General features: G+C 42.5%; 3 protein-coding genes across 6 annotated transcripts in view; 1 reads left to right on the forward strand and 2 right to left on the reverse strand.

The window, feature by feature from the left end:
- Positions 1-5,268, forward strand: part of galnt7 (UDP-N-acetyl-alpha-D-galactosamine: polypeptide N-acetylgalactosaminyltransferase 7) — a 15,161-nt gene extending 9,893 nt beyond the window's left edge. Inside the window, exons 6-12 of the mRNA XM_030788150.1 lie at positions 1,052-1,234; positions 2,672-2,789; positions 3,201-3,323; positions 3,676-3,894; positions 3,988-4,086; positions 4,245-4,373; positions 4,976-5,268. Coding sequence (XP_030644010.1) covers positions 1,052-1,234; positions 2,672-2,789; positions 3,201-3,323; positions 3,676-3,894; positions 3,988-4,086; positions 4,245-4,373; positions 4,976-5,113 — 1,009 coding nt within the window. The 3' untranslated portion in view covers positions 5,114-5,268. The remainder of the gene's footprint in view (positions 1-1,051; positions 1,235-2,671; positions 2,790-3,200; positions 3,324-3,675; positions 3,895-3,987; positions 4,087-4,244; positions 4,374-4,975) is intronic.
- A 2,013-nt stretch (positions 5,269-7,281) lies between these two features.
- hmgb2a (high mobility group box 2a) lies at positions 7,282-8,894 on the reverse strand. Of its 4 annotated transcripts, none has more exons than XM_030787895.1 (5): positions 8,732-8,894; positions 8,192-8,340; positions 7,917-8,091; positions 7,791-7,826; positions 7,282-7,751 (listed from the first exon to the last, which is right to left on the reverse strand). In XM_030787895.1, the coding sequence occupies exons 1-5, from the start codon at positions 8,876-8,878 to the stop codon at positions 7,659-7,661; spliced, it is 600 nt and encodes a 199-aa protein (XP_030643755.1). In that variant the 5' UTR covers positions 8,879-8,894; the 3' UTR covers positions 7,282-7,658. The 4 variants fall into 4 exon arrangements, with proteins under 4 accessions (XP_030643755.1, XP_030643757.1, XP_030643756.1 ...); XM_030787897.1 differs by having other exon boundaries at positions 7,282-7,744; positions 7,787-7,826; XM_030787896.1 differs by having other exon boundaries at positions 7,282-7,747; positions 7,787-7,826.
- Positions 8,895-13,003: 4,109 nt separating this feature from the next.
- On the reverse strand, positions 13,004-13,996 carry LOC115824201 (scrapie-responsive protein 1-like). Its single transcript, XM_030788306.1, has 2 exons — positions 13,761-13,996; positions 13,004-13,058 (listed from the first exon to the last, which is right to left on the reverse strand). Exons 1-2 carry the CDS (start codon positions 13,994-13,996, stop codon positions 13,004-13,006), a joined length of 291 nt encoding a protein of 96 aa, XP_030644166.1.
- Positions 13,997-15,201: the final 1,205 nt, after the last annotated feature.

A 15,201-nucleotide genomic window follows, 5' to 3' on the forward strand; every position in this document is an offset into this window, starting at 1 on the left:
ATAATAGTAATAATAATGATAACAGTGTAGTGCTTTTCCAACACAGAGGTAAAAGATGTGTCAGAAGAAGGCAGATGTATATGTGGTAAACAGTAGAAGGCAGATGTATATGTGATAAACAGTAGAAGGCAGATGTATATGTGGTAAACAGTAGAAGGCAGATGTATATGTGGTAAACAGTAGAAGGCAGATGTATATGTGATAAACAGTAGCTTGAAAATGAAAAAGGAGGCTTCAAAAGAGAAATAGAAAGATTTACAGGGGGAAAAAAAAGACGATATTCCAACATAAAGGTACATAATTCATATTTGAACATTACAGTACAAAACCCATTGACTTCAGCACTGACCGTAGCCACACACACACACACACACATTTTTCTCATTCACGCAGGCCAGGAGCTTTTTTTTTTTTTGTTTTGTTTTGTTTTGTTTTTTCCTGGAGCGTAGCTTTTTTTTGGCGTGTAACGTTGCTGTTCTGTTTGATTAATGTTGCAGAACGGTTTGCACAGTGCCTTTGATAGATTACATAGACGGCAATGATTATACCGTAGAGCCGCAGCAGGGCGGCGACGAGGACGGCCTGGCGCGCGGCGCCTGGGATTGGAGCCTGCTCTGGAAAAGAGTCCCTCTGAGCAGCAAGGAGAAAGCTAAGAGAAAGCATAGAACCGAACCCTATCGGTAAAGCAGTCTCACTCATCCACCGTACTAATGCACACCCTCATTCTCTCTCTCTCTCTCTCTCTCTCTCTCTCTCTGTTCTTTCCCCCCCTGCCCGTACCCCATCCTCTCCCCTGTGTCTCGTGCGTGTTGTCGTCCCGCGTTTTGTATACGTGTTTCCGTCAACGTCCGTGTTTGCGTGTGTGTGTTTTTTTTTATATGTTTGTGTGTGTGTGTGTGTGAATGATTGCATGGCTCCCCTCCTTCCCTCTATCTCTCCATCCTTTTTTTTTTTTTTTTCCCTCCATGTTTGCGGGGTGTCCAAACCCCCCCCCCCCCCCCCCCCCCCCCCCCCCCCCCCCCCCCCCCCCCCCCCCCCCCCCCCCCACCAGAACGATCTGCACGGTGCCCCTCATAGACTCCATTAACGGCCAGACTTTCAGCATTGAGCCCCAGGGCAGCGGGGACGAGGATGGCTTTGCCCGGGGAGCATGGGACTGGAGCATGCTCTGGAAACGAGTGCCTCTCGGTAACAGAGAGAAGCAGAAGAGATTAACTAGAACCGAGCCCTATCGGTAATTAAAGACCACTATACACCGCAAAGGCAAAAAAAAACAAATAAAAGAGAGAGAGAGAGAGGGCCGGTAAGACAATGGACTTACGAATAAAACACTACTTGCTTTTTGTGCATGAGCGCGAAAGCAAACCCGAACGCAACCACTACTAATAAAGCCAGCATGTTTGAGTCATCCAACTGTTTGGAATCTTCCCAATCACGTTCTGGTGGCGGGGCTAACAGTTATTAATCAGTAGTCGTATTAATTCAACGTTTAATCGGACCGTAAATTTAAAATGTCCACTCATCCGCTCTGACTCCTCAAATCTCTTAGACGCAGTGCATTTTTTTGGTGATTTGCATACGCTCATTCATGCATCATATTCATAACATTTATAACCCCATAACACGCAACAGCTTAACCGACTGATGTTCACTGTTGGCTGTAATATTTCATTTTGGAAAGGGCTCCATCGTAAATTCTCAATCCAAGCATCACGGCGTCGATTGAGCCTTTTCCCTTTAGCGGTTGATTAAAGCCCTGCTTCTGTAACCAATGTGAAAATTCACGCTGCTCTAGCCCTGTGAGTTGTCGCGTCGCATGTGCTTGTGATCATTTAACGTGATGTCCTGTCCCCTGTGTAATCTCTTCTCCTCGTGTATGAAACTCTCAGCACATCTTCACCCCCCTCCCCCCCGCTGTTTTATTTGATCAAATCAGAGGGGTTTTGGGGTGATAATGATACCCAGCGATACCAAAGCAGGATTTTTCAGTGGCCAGATAACCCTCTAGTGAAAACCGTGCAATGGGAGCAGAGATGAAGGAACGTCCCTATTGGGCGGTTTTGACTTTCGACCGAAGCTGTCCGTCTCACTGCAAAATCCTGCTCCACGGGACCGCCCACCAAGTCGGTTTTTGTCCTGCTGTGTTTTTGAGAGATAACTTTAGCGTTTTCCGTGATCCCACGTCACGGACGGCCTGGGTGACGGATGACAAAGAGTCCGTTTAATGCCGTTTTCACTGGTACCTAAACTATCACAAGGCTGTCTTCAGCTTGACTTACTGCTTTTCTGCATGTGAATTCACCTGCTTTTCTGACAGGACTTGACAGGCCAGGATAATAAAGTGAAATAGCTGTGAAAGGTAGTGAAGGTATGCCATTAGCAGAGGTACCAGTCTGTCAGATACTGGAGAGGCTAGATAGGGCTATGCTTAAGCCATCAGTCATAATCTGAAAAGCTCCATTGGGACCGAATGGTGGAACGTCGGCGGTAAGTGCAATCAGACAGTCGTCATGGTGAGGGGCATGTCAGTCAATCGTATGCAGATGCGGAAGAGGGCGTTTTCTCCCGTTGATTCTTGGTGGTGTCTCCAGTTTTTTGGTGATCCTGTTTAAATGACGCAGGAGCGTCGGGGGAGAGATGTCTGATGCGTGTGTGTGTGTGTCGGGGGCAGGTCTCCGGCCATGGCGGGGGGGCTGTTTGCCATAGAGAGAGACTTCTTCTTTGAGCTCGGTCTCTATGACCCTGGCCTACAGATCTGGGGAGGAGAAAACTTTGAGATCTCCTACAAGGTACTCCACACTTTCCTTTCTTTTTTTCTTCTTTTGTTTTCCTTTTTTTTTTTAATTTGACGGTGGTTTAGGACCCAGAGTATAAGTCCAACAGTACACTACGCTTTGCTATTAAGAGATATTTTCCATTAAAAATCCTTTTTAATCTATTATGCATTATCAGTATCTATTATGCATTATCAGCGCACAGTGTAATAGTTTCTGAATGTCTACAGTACTTAGAATGTATCTTACTCATGTGTTTTTTTAAGGTGTGGTATATCAGGATATATAAATAAAATATTGTGGCTTCAGAGGCTTAAGTGTGAGCTTGTGTTTGTGGTCTGTGTGGTTTATCAAGCTGTTAAGTGTGTGTGTGTGTGTGTGTGTGTGTCTGTGTGGTCTTTGACTTGAGTCATCTGCTCTGTGTAGATTTGGCAGTGCGGAGGGCAGCTGCTGTTCGTGCCCTGCTCTCGTGTTGGACACATCTATCGCCTGCAGGGCTGGCAGGGAAACCCGCCCCCAGCCCATGTTGGCTCCTCCCCCACCCTCAAGGTCAGACCCGCCTTCATCATGCTCTGCTGTAGTTTATTTATTTATTTATATTTATTTTTTTTTTACTCAGCTATAATCTCAGTTCATATAATTATAGTTATGTTAATCATGCGTGCTTTCATATTGGATCATGCAAACAAATTTATAGAAATGAGCACTTTTAAAATCCTTATAAGCGGTGTGTGAATGATTGATAAAGATTGAGATTAACTGATGATAAATCAAGATTTATAATCAAGTGGTGTTTTTTCTTATGTGCTAACTCATAATTGAACCGATTTAACTGGCAAATTACAGTTAAGCCGTCTGAACTAAACCTCTCTGTTCTTTCTGCCCGTGTCTTCGTGTTCAGAACTACGTGCGCGTCGTGGAGGTATGGTGGGACGAATACAAGGACTATTTCTACGCCAGTCGTCCGGAGACACTGACGCTGGCGTACGGAGACATCGGCCCGCTGAAGAAATTCAGAGAGGAACATCGCTGCAAGAGCTTCAAATGGTTCATGGAGGAGATCGCTTATGACATCCCCGCACACTACCCTCTGCCTCCCAAAAACGTGGAGTGGGGAGAGGTACTGTCGTCTTCTCGAAGAGAAGCCTCAGAGCCGATTGGCTCATTTTTCTGTCCATCAAACGCGGACTGACCTTACATTTCCTTTGTTCAGATTCGTGGATTTGAAACCAGTTACTGTATCGACAGCATGGGCCACACCAATGGTGGGAACGTGGAGATTGGGCCCTGTCATAGGATGGGTGGAAACCAGGTATAGAGGGGGGAAAAAAAAAGAAAGAAAGAAGTACGGTCAATGAAAATATTCGTTTTGGTGACGTCGCCGTACCTAAACACCAGCAGAAAGAGTTTGGAAAGTTCTTGTATCATTTTTGTAAATTTCTGGCTTTGTGCTTTGTTGTTCTCCTCCAGCTCTTCCGTATTAACGAGGCCAACCAGCTCATGCAGTATGACCAGTGCCTGACCAAAGGACCCGACGGTTCGGCCGTCATCGTCACGCATTGTAACCTGAACGAACACACAGAGTGGAGGTACTTTAAGGTAAGTCAACCCCTCACCCCCCCCCCCGCTTTTCAGCAGTCAAGTCAGGTTTACTGCATCAGTCACACTCCAGGTGTGTTGTGCAGCTCTATACCTGCTCTAACACACCTGAATCAACTCATCAGCTGATTATTCTCTCAGCCTTCGTCAGCTGAATCAGGTGTGTTTAGAACAGGGAGAGACATTTGCTGTACTGAGCAGCGGGCCTTCAGGTACAGAAACAGTGCCTGACACCCCAGTTTTTTTCAACTCCAGCCCTGGGGCCCCGCGCTAAAGCACATTTTCAGCTTAGCCCTGTACATACACCCCCCCGTTCATCTATTTAAGGACATGTCGATTAGCAGACCGGTCCTACGAGGTGCGTTAGTAATGGGTTTGAACAGAGGCAGTCCTAAGGGGTAGGAGCGGAGAAACACGGGACAGGTAAAAGTTTCGATCGAGTCATATTGAGAAATATTGTGCATGTACCAGAGCTGTCATCTTAAGGTAATAGTAATGTTTTGTCTTCCCGTAAGCCCTTGTCATGTTTGTAACGCGAACGGTTTCTGTGCTCGGCGATGAATGTCTGAATGTTTGTGTTTTTCCCACCCCCTCCAATCCAGGATCTCCATCGCTTCACGCACATACCCACTGGAAAATGCCTCGATCGGTCAGACATCCTACACAAAGTCTTCATCTCGGACTGTGACAACAGCAAGAGCACTCAGAAATGGGAAATGAACAACATAGTGGCTGTTTGAGACCAGCCAATCTTTTGGTTTTTTTTTTTTTTTTTAAAAAAGAAAAACATTACGGGGGTGTTTTTAAGAGACGATGCCGTCTTGATTCACCCTTTATCAGCCGGCGGCGGCACCAGAATCGTGTAAATGTGTTTACTAATGTAAATACGTGACCAACTGAGAGCGGCACGCCGTCAATCATCTCCTTCAGACAAAAAAACAAAAAAAACGCGCAGCACTTCAATCACAAAGTGACAGTTTTACCCACTCATCCACAGATCATGTTTACACACACTCTCTCTGGTCTTCGTTTCGTAATGAGATCTTCTTTGGGGACTTTGTCTCTCCCCCCCCCCAAAAAGATTCTTCTGGAGAGAATAAGTGTAAAAAGAAAAGCATCTGAAACGCTTGATCACGCAGGACAGCACGAGAGCCGGTCTTCACCGATTGATCGTTACGATTGGATGACTCATCACTCCAGAGACTGCTGATTATCTGTCGCCTTCAACAAAATATTCTTTTTTTTTTTTTTTTTAAGTATTAACACTGGGTATCCCTGCTGTGTTAAAGGACGTATTGCCACTTGAGTTATATTGATATTTGACACAGGAAAAATCTAAAAAACATTTTAGATTGGATGGGACTGGTTATGGTTTTTCAATGCATATGAAAATGAACGAAGGGAAGGGGGTTAAAGATGACGGTTTGTATTTATGTTTTTACTTTTTGGCTATTGCACAATTTTTTGCTTGGGCAGGGGGGAATGGATGATTTGTAATAAAACGGGATGGATGTCGAATGAATATGGCTTGTGAGAATAAGCAAATATTTTGCAAATGCACAAAACAAAAAAACAAAAAAAAATCAGCCAGGGAAAAGCGGAGCAGTTTCTGAAAGCCGAGGCGTCGACTGCCGTGTATGCAACGTTTTGTACAATGTAAATACGATTTTCTAAAAATTTAACATTGAATTGTACAGTGGGGCCTTTAATGAAGGTGTAAATATATAACTTATAAAAAAAAAAAAAACACACACACAAAAAAAATATATATATTGGCATTGTTTTCTCAAAATAAAAAGAATGAACATTTTTATCAATGGCTTTTCTGCGTTTTGTCGTGTCAGGTCTGAAATTGTGAAAGCCTTATGCTAAAGACCGTGCTTTACTTACATTAAGCACTAATACCAAGCATTACTGGCTTTAGCTAAATACCATTCACTTAACACCCCTATTTTTGGTACCTCACGTGCTGAAAACAAAGGTTTACAGCACTCGGGAGCCACAAGCTGCGTCCATCAACTGACAATACACGTCTTCATTGCAGTGTCTACTGTACAGAAAGCAGCTTTCAGTCTGTTTCTAGTCCTCAAGCCCTTTGCTTTTACGCTGAGAAATGACCAGCTCTGAAAACTTAAATCTTCTATTGCAACAGCTCATTCAAGGGACAATCATAGAGAACGGATTAGAGCAAAGATATTTAAAGAAAATAAAGGTCAGTTTGTTGCAGCCTGCTATGTGCACAGGTATTTAGATTAACTAATCAACTGCTAATTAAGACCTGGAGCCAGGTGTGAAGTCAGATCTGCTGGTTCCTTCAAAGAGTCAACTAATGAAGTCCAGCTGAAGCAAGCATGTGCACAGGAGGGTACTGCAGAAAGCAGGTTTAGTGAAAACTCAAGAGTTAGTTAACTCAAAGAAGTAAACCTCCATTCTCCTAGCAAAGCAAAGCCATAGGGCTTCTTCTGTTAGGAGTTAGTTAACTCAAAGTAAGTAGTAAACCTAACTAACTCCTAACAGAAGAGCCCTATGGCTTTGCTTTGCTAGGAGAATGGAGGTTTACTTCTTTGAGTCTTCACTAAACCCGCTTTCTGGAACACTTCCCCCGCTCTACATATCTTCTATCCTTGCTCCAAACACACCTGATTTGATGATGAGCATGTCAATCAAAAGTGCCACTGATGAGTTCAGCCAGTTTTGTGCAGTAGGGAAAGATGGAAAACCTGCAGAATAGCGGTTCCCCAGGAGCAGGATTGAGGAACACTGTTCGAACCAGCTGCGTGTGAACTGTGGGCAATGTGTTTTGTATTTAAAGTTGCAGTGAAGACTTAAAAATAAACTGACAAACTTTAAAAGGGGACAGTTCAAGACTACTTTGCATAATATACAAAACTTTTATTATAAAAAAAAAAGCCAGTCTACACAAATTGTTCAAAAGCACAAAGTTTAAAAAAACCTGTCTTAAACTTAACTACACAAACATTGTTCCATGTTTATCTTAAAATGGCAGTGAAAACCATATCAAATAGAGAGGGGAGGAAAAGGGGGAGGGGACCCAAAACCCAACCACCACAATGCAAGACATTAACGACAGTGCTCAGAGAAAAAAACAAAACAAAAAAAATCCATTTCATTTACAAAACAGTACATGACCTCAATATGCATATCAGTTTTACAGATTATTGTACATGTTTTGAAAAGCTCAAATGCTTAAAAAAAAAAAAATCATTGCATTTTCACATTGTTTTTTGCAAATAATTCAGTAAATTTTGCTCAAGTTTCCAGAGTTTAGTCATCGTCGTCGTCATCATCCTCATCGTCATCCTCGTCTTCATCGTCTTCCTCTTCCTCATCGTCGTCATCGTCTGCCGGCTCTGCTTTCTTTCCCGATGGCCTCCCTGGCCCGCCCTTCTTACCTACATCGCCTTTGCCCTTGGAGCGGTATGCAGCGAGGTCCTACGAAAACAATTGGTTCGTTAATGCCCTTTTCACTTAACCCTTTTTGAAACGTGTGAATATTCCCCTTACGGCCGGGTTAGGACCTACCTTGTCATATTTCTCTTTCAACTTCTGGGCTTTCTGCTCATACGGAGATTTCTCTTTGGGCGACAGTTTGGACCACAGTTCGCCCAGCTTCTTCGCGACGTCGCCGATGGAGATGCCCGGATTCTTGCTCTTCACGTCGGGACGCTTATCAGAGCAAAAGATGAAGAATGCGGACCTGTAAAATATTAAAGAAAAAAAAAAAACACACACATTACAACACTGGCACTGTGGCAATGTATATAATAAGAGTAGAGTTAAAAATGTACACTTCTTACGGGGGTCTCTTAGGAGCGTTGGGGTCCTTTTTCTTTTTCCCTTTCTTGGCACCCTTGGGAGGCACGTAGGATTTCATCTCTCGGTCATAACGGACCTTGTCATTCCTAGCCATTTCTTCATACTTGCCTTTCTCTGACCCTGACAGGGCCTGCAAGACAACATAACGGTAATAACTTCAACCTGGTCTTTAACTAACTTAAAGCCATGCACAAATGAAAAAAAAAATTTCAACGTCAAAGTTGACAAAACAGGTCATTTAATTAAATCATTAAAAGTTTCCTATTCCACACTAGCGTAATTCTGCCATATTGTTCCGTTGTGTCCAAATAACAGAAAGAAAATCGTCTTTTCAATTAATCGGTTCCCACTGAAACGTAGTTTCCCGGGTATTCACAAACTGCGTGCAGGCCTGACAAGCTTTAGCGCTCTGCTTCTCCCGCCCTCACTCAAATCAACAGTTGCGTAGTTGAACCCCTCCCACAGCTGTGCTTCTAAATCCCCGGAAAAACAAACGCTTAATATGGCTGTTCTTAACTTACCTTCCACCTCTCAGAACACTTCTTGGAGAACTCTGCGAAGTTGACTGAAGTGCCAGGGTTTTTCGACTTATGTTTCTCACGACAGTCCTGCACAAAGAATGCGTACGAGGACATCTTTCCTCTGGGTTTATTTGGATCTTTACCCATGGCTGCAATTATTCTGAAATTAACATTTTTTTTTATAAGTATAGTGAAACTGAAGTTTTGAATGGTAACTACAGTTGTTTGTCGTTTGAAGCACAAATTCCGTAACTTCGCCACCGTCCCATAGGGAGGAAGTAATCATTCAGTAATGTAGCTAAATTAAGTTAATCCGATCAAGTTCCTGCTTCGTTTCGACCAGAACAATAAGCGTCCCTCCATTTTGTTTCCCGCCTAAAAGGCATTCCTTGATACGCAACCTCGACACAGGACACAAAGGTGTGAAATTGAAGAAACTCTGCGATGTAATATCAATGCACACCATATGAGTGAGATCTCTCATAGACTGAACACGGCACGACCTCATTGATAGTTTCACTGAAGCGATACGACACTACTTAACCAAAACGTCTGTAATACGAGTCGCAACTTTTCAGTTTATATGCTGAGGTAATATTTTGACAAAGTAAAAAAAAAGAGAGATTTTTTCCGGTAAATACTTCAGTTCGCCAAAATGGTGAGCACGAGGATAAAACGAAGTTAATCCTTATACAAGTTAACCTAGTTAGCCTAACGTTAGCTTTACCCTCGGAAAAAAAAAACTTTTAAAATCAAAATAACGTCGCTAAACAACACAAAACAGGCCAACATATCTGTCCTCCGTGTGTGTTTTACTGGAATTAATTCGCGTTACCACAACTTCAAAAAGCAACTTCTATAATTTCGTAGAGTAGTCTAGAGACAGACAAACTTACCTGTACTTAGCCACACTACAATCGACGAATGCAATGGTAGCTAAGTTCTTCAACACTGTTTTGTCAGTATGGTACAGAGCGTACAAGCTTGATTAAATGCCTTTAGAGCTCCTCCCCCACGAGATTGACTACACTTTTGAATGGCTACAGAATATTCAAATTTGAATCCAGAATATAATCTCTATTTCCCATTGGCCAGAGTAACGCCCACTACAGCCATCAGTGTAGTGTGTGAAAGACACTCCTAAATGACGGGTATCATTGCCTGCCCGACAATTGGTCAAATTTAGGATTTAAATTTAACAGCGGTAATAGCGCTCGCGCTACGAATCTCAGTCCCAAACAGCATATGTGAAATGCTACTTTATGAGATTTGCTAGAATTACATAGTTTTAAGTTACTGCGGTTATATAGTTGCAAAGACACTATTATATCACTAGAAACGATATTTTTAACAAGTAAGACGCCGACAGGGGATTTGATTCGATTTTGTGACATTTTTCGCTTTAGTTGTAGACGAAGCTGCAACTTGCCTGGTTCGTTTTTTTCCTGTATATTTTGACATCGAGCCCGAACCGTGGATTCAGTTAGAAAACAGAGCAATCGCCGGTTCACATTTAAGGAAGAACGCGGAGATGTAATTTGACGGCAAAAACCATGCAAGCGTGCACATTGCACATGCAACGCTACAATGCAGCGCCATAACATGATGACTTCAGTTTAACGGCAAATCGTCCCACATGAAGCGCAGTGGGACAATGGCTGACAGCTGGGTACCGCTTACAGCCAGCGTAAGAGCAAAGGCACAGACTTAGTCTGAACTAGGCCACATTGTTATGCAAAGCCACGCCAAGCCAGTTTCTGTTGCCGCTTTACACGAGGTTAAAGGGGGTATCAAGTTGCAGTCGGATATTGATTAACCTGCGTTTTTTATAATGAGACTTGCTAATGAACGTTACTCCCTGGGGAATAAAAGAATAGCTTTGAAACTTACACAGTTTTCTTAAGGACACAATTCTGTGGACCTTTTAAAAAAACATGTGAAAACCGATAATCAGTCATAAACAGTATGGGGAATCTAGGTGAACCAATATGTCTTGACCCCTCCCCCCATGCACAAGAATTACAAACATGATCACGTTGTTTCGAGATATTCGCCGGGTTACGTGTGACACGTTTCCTGCACTTTTGATTCTTTTGTGGCCTCGTTACATATTTTGAGGTTAACGATGAGGTCTAGATAGTATAACCCCCAGCATCGTTATGCTTACTATAATACCAGTCTGCATATGATAACTCTTGAAAACGTGGGCCTGAAGTTTACTACTTCACATAAACAAAATTAGTCTTTTAAAAGCGCAACATGTGAGCATGTAGGTGTAGGCATTGATAATGCTTGCCCATTTAGGACCAGGGCTTTACCTCCAAACCCTACCTGCATGTTTTAACTTTGGCCTGAAACTGACTGGAATTTGGCTATCATTGAAGATGCCCTGATAATCTGCTACAAATTCAACTATTCAAAATACATTTTGTCTATCTAATAAGGTGGAAATAAATGACTTTGTCTTAAAGTCAAAGAGAAAGTATTCAACCCATATTTCCTGGCCATAATTTTGTTGTTATTGAGTGTCTCCCAATTTTAGTGTGACTTCTTTGCTTAATCTTCAGCTGTTTCCGGGCCAAATGGTTTCTAGGTCTGCCACTGTTGTTGTTGCTTCCAATGCCATTGTTCACAACTTGACGTTCCATATGTAGTGGAATCCAGACAGCAATTAACATAACACTGTGACCCACAAGCCATGTGTTCATTTAAACAACTTAAACAACATTCCCCAGTCACTGAAAATGCACTTTACCAATGGCTTTTTGAGAGTGGTGGGTGATTTGAACACCCACAACCTATCAGAGGTGTCAAAGGGCGTTTGAAGTTGCTTAGCTGTGAAGAGCCCATAAATATGAACTGTGATCATTGATCTCCTGAAAAGTCCAAACTGTCTTCTACTGACTGTGTGTCAAGCATTCTGTTTCATAATCTGTTTGGTTGCAGTTATGTTTACTTATGAAGCAGGATCAGCACATGTAAATTCAACAGTTTGTGCCAGTTCCTCTCAAGGAAACGATGACACAACTGCAATAATGTCACAATTTGACATTGGCTAATCACATTTGCAAATCAGAATTCAGTTATCTTTCTTTTTGACCAACTGACTTGACAGGTAACCATGTGTTTATAGGCTATTAGGTTTTTTTTTTAAGCGTCCTTGAAGAGACAAATGAATAATACATAAATTACCCCTCTAAGAATCAGCCACTTGAAAATAATTTGTGTCTTTGTTGCAAAAGTCTCCTGTCGTTTTTACCATGTCTTGTTAAGTCAGTCCTTGTTGAAAACAAAATACTGTGGTGTACGCCTCATAGCCGCGCATTGCCACAACAGATCAGAACCGTTCTATAGCAGGCAAGAGTAAACATGCGTATTCAAAATGAAAGCTGTCATGTAACAGGTTCAGTCTCCAGTGAGAAATGCAAATTTGTGATAAAAAATGCCCCCATATCCCCTTGTAAAGAAAACCTGGCATCCGTACAAAAACCACCGCCTGGTCTCTTTGTTTCAAACGAGAAGCTTAAGATATGTGTTCTGAGGAAAGGAAGTCGGAATCAATACGAATACCGCTAACAGTAAAGGCGATATTCAAATAGACTTCCAACAGTCGGGTAGTTTCTTTTTACAGTTTCACATTTCCACCCACCAGATCTTCATTTAAGAGATTGAGAAAGTGTCCTACTTTTGCTGATCGCAGCCTCGAGACACGCTTGATAATGACTTTATAGAATTTACTGAATTGCTTCATATTCACGTGCACAAGTCACACATTCTTTTTTTTCTTCTACGATTTGAAACGACAGCCTGAATTTAATTGTGCATTTCATTTTATATGAATTTTTTCATTTAACATTTTATGCTTATCCAAATTGTTCTCTAACTTTACGTACAACAATGGAAAAGAGTAAACTCCGCGAGAATGTGTTACAAGAATCTGGTGTTTACTTCTGTGTTCGTTGAACGTCTAATCTGATGCAGCCTCTAATGGTTTGGCTTCAGCCCAGTTGGGAAATCAGTGCTTTCTTCCAATTTAAACGAGTTTAGCTGTGGGGTCATGTATTTGTGGCTCAGTTTCAAAAGGTCTTTTTCCAAACCGAGACTATTGCTGTTGACGTGTGTGGTTCTAATCGTTGTAAGCGGCCATAGAGTTGATGATTCATCCGGGGGTAACTGCTTTGCACTTTCACTTTAAGAAGGATGGTTCACACCGTATCAGAGGCGTTGTCTCGTGTCGAGTTTTCTTCGTGTAGTTCACTCAGGGTAAGGGGTTTACACGTTGTTGCATGGGATCACAAACGAAATTTTTGGCCCGAAGAAGACGTCCCTAAAAGAGACAAACATACAAAACAATATTTTAACAGTTTCAAAGTTCGAAAGACCAAGGTGATATACGTATCCAAATGACCATACACATTTTAGATCACTCCGTACATACAGCCATGAGGACAACAAACACTCATCTAAATTCAGCACCTCTGTTGCTGTACACTTTAACTTTGTGCTGTCCCGTTGGAGCCATGCTCTGGGATGAGCCACTGATTGTAATTGTCAGACATTTGGTTGTTTTATCAGTTATGTACAAGAGCAGGAAGTTGCCCCGTTGTTTTTACAGATACAATCTTTACTGAATTTTTCTCTTAGCATTCACGGTCTCACCAATATATTCTGCTAATATCATCCTTTTTTTCAGGGAGCGCTTTTCAGGGATGTGAACATAGACTCAATACTGAGAAAAAGTTGCACTAGACACCATGTTTAGTGTCATTGTGGTAGGTTTCCGAATGACCTGTCAACTGACCACTGAAACCGAGGTTTGCATAAAGGTGTGACACATATGCAGATGTATTAATAGGCAGTTTATGATAGTCACAATGCGAACAGTGTTTAGGAACTGCCCGCGACTTGATCTTAACTCCTTCTGACGTGCGTTTGGCGCCTGACTGCTGCTTTTTAACCCAAGCCCACAGTCGCACTGTGTCTACACCTTTGCCAAATGCTCCACCTAGTGGTCAAATAATACAGTTACCTTGGGCAACAGAGGAGTTCTCTGAAGTTGCAATAGCAAACGATGTCACAATTGTTTCCCTCCCAGAAATGGTTCTGAAGAGACTCGATGGGTCTCATCCAGTCCATCCCATTAGCAATGTTATGGCAGTTCCTTTCCTTCAGAACCTTTTTGTAGCATGACCAGCGACTGGAGGGGACTCCATCGCTGGTGTATAGTTCAGAAAGGAGAATGGCCACAATGATGAAAGCCTTCATTTTTATCACTCTGTAAAGAGGAATAAAACACAGAATTTTTCACTTTCATTATGAGATGTGCCCTTTTTTTTGGAATTTTTTTCTTCCTCTTTTCAGTGAAAGCAAAAATAAATAAATAAATAATGTCACTACTTATCAATTAGACTTCATCTGACTGGTTCTGTTGCTATTGATACTACAATTTTTGTGCCATTACTAATGGAAAGGAGAATAAAACAGATTTGAAACCAGTCTCTAATAACCTGTAATAAAAGTTATTAATATAGACAATGTGGACTGACCAGTCATCAGCTATCATCAGACAACCATCAGCAGACCTGCCTTAATAATGGATCTGCTCTTTGACCTTTCCTGTCACTGAATCCTTATGAAGTATATCTCTATGTTTGTCTCTCTTGTCCTGTAAGACTGCAAAAATGATTGAAGAGAGAGGTCTTACCGTTTAGGTGGGTTCTGCACGGGAATGAGTACAGATTCTGGAAGAACATCCTGTGTGCATGACTCTATGTTAAACATACACACAGTGAAGCTTTTGTGCCCATCAGCCCCCCTTCCATGAGTGGCAGTCTCTCTCTCTCTCTCTCTCTCTCTTTATGACCCTGTCTCCCTCTCTGCTTCCCTCCCTCTCTCCCTGTCTGTCTCTCCATCACTCTCTCTCTCTGTCAGGCTCTTCATCTCTGTCTCTCTCTCTCTCTCTCTCTCTCTCTCTCTCTCTTTATAACCCTTTCTCCCTCTTTGCTTCCCTCCCTCTCTCCCTGTCTGTCTCTCCATCACTCTCTCTCTGTCAGGCTCCTCATCTCCGTCTCTGTCTCTCTCTCTCTCTATCTCTCTCACGCTAGCTCTGTCTCTCTCTCTCTCTCACTCGCTCTGTCTCTCTCTCTCTCTCTCTCTCTCCCTCTCTCCCCTTCTCTCCCCATCTCTCCATCTATTTCTCTCTCAGTCAGTCCGTTCATTGCTCGCTCTCTCTCTCTCTCTCACTCTCTCAGTGTGTGCGTGTGTTTGTGTGTACTCTAAGCTGAGCAGTATAACTGGGTGCATTGATTTACACTATCACACATGCTGTGTGGAGAGGCCAGCAGGGCTAAGCCACACACTCAGCCAGATTTAGAGCATGTAGGGAAAAAAAAGAAAAAAAAAAAACCCTGAGTCAACCTGTAACACTTCATCAAGGCTTAGGGAAAAGCACTCACTGTATATACAGGCCC

The sequence above is a fragment of the Chanos chanos genome, chromosome 11, assembly GCF_902362185.1.
Source record: "Chanos chanos chromosome 11, fChaCha1.1, whole genome shotgun sequence".
Lineage (NCBI taxonomy): Eukaryota > Metazoa > Chordata > Actinopteri > Gonorynchiformes > Chanidae > Chanos > Chanos chanos.

Coding starts and splice junctions, on each gene's coding strand:
- LOC115824201 (XM_030788306.1), bottom strand. CDS start 13,996: ATGAAGGCTTTCATCATTGTGGCCATTCTCCTTTCTGAACTATACACC. Junction 13,059..13,760: donor GAACTCCTCTGTTGCCCAAG/GTAACTGTATTA, acceptor TGTCTCTTTTAG/GGACGTCTTCTTCGGGCCAA.
- hmgb2a (XM_030787894.1), bottom strand. CDS start 8,878: ATGGGTAAAGATCCAAATAAACCCAGAGGAAAGATGTCCTCGTACGCA. Junction 8,092..8,191: donor AACGCTCCTAAGAGACCCCC/GTAAGAAGTGTA, acceptor AATATTTTACAG/GTCCGCATTCTTCATCTTTT. Junction 7,827..7,916: donor TGAAAGAGAAATATGACAAG/GTAGGTCCTAAC, acceptor TTGTTTTCGTAG/GACCTCGCTGCATACCGCTC.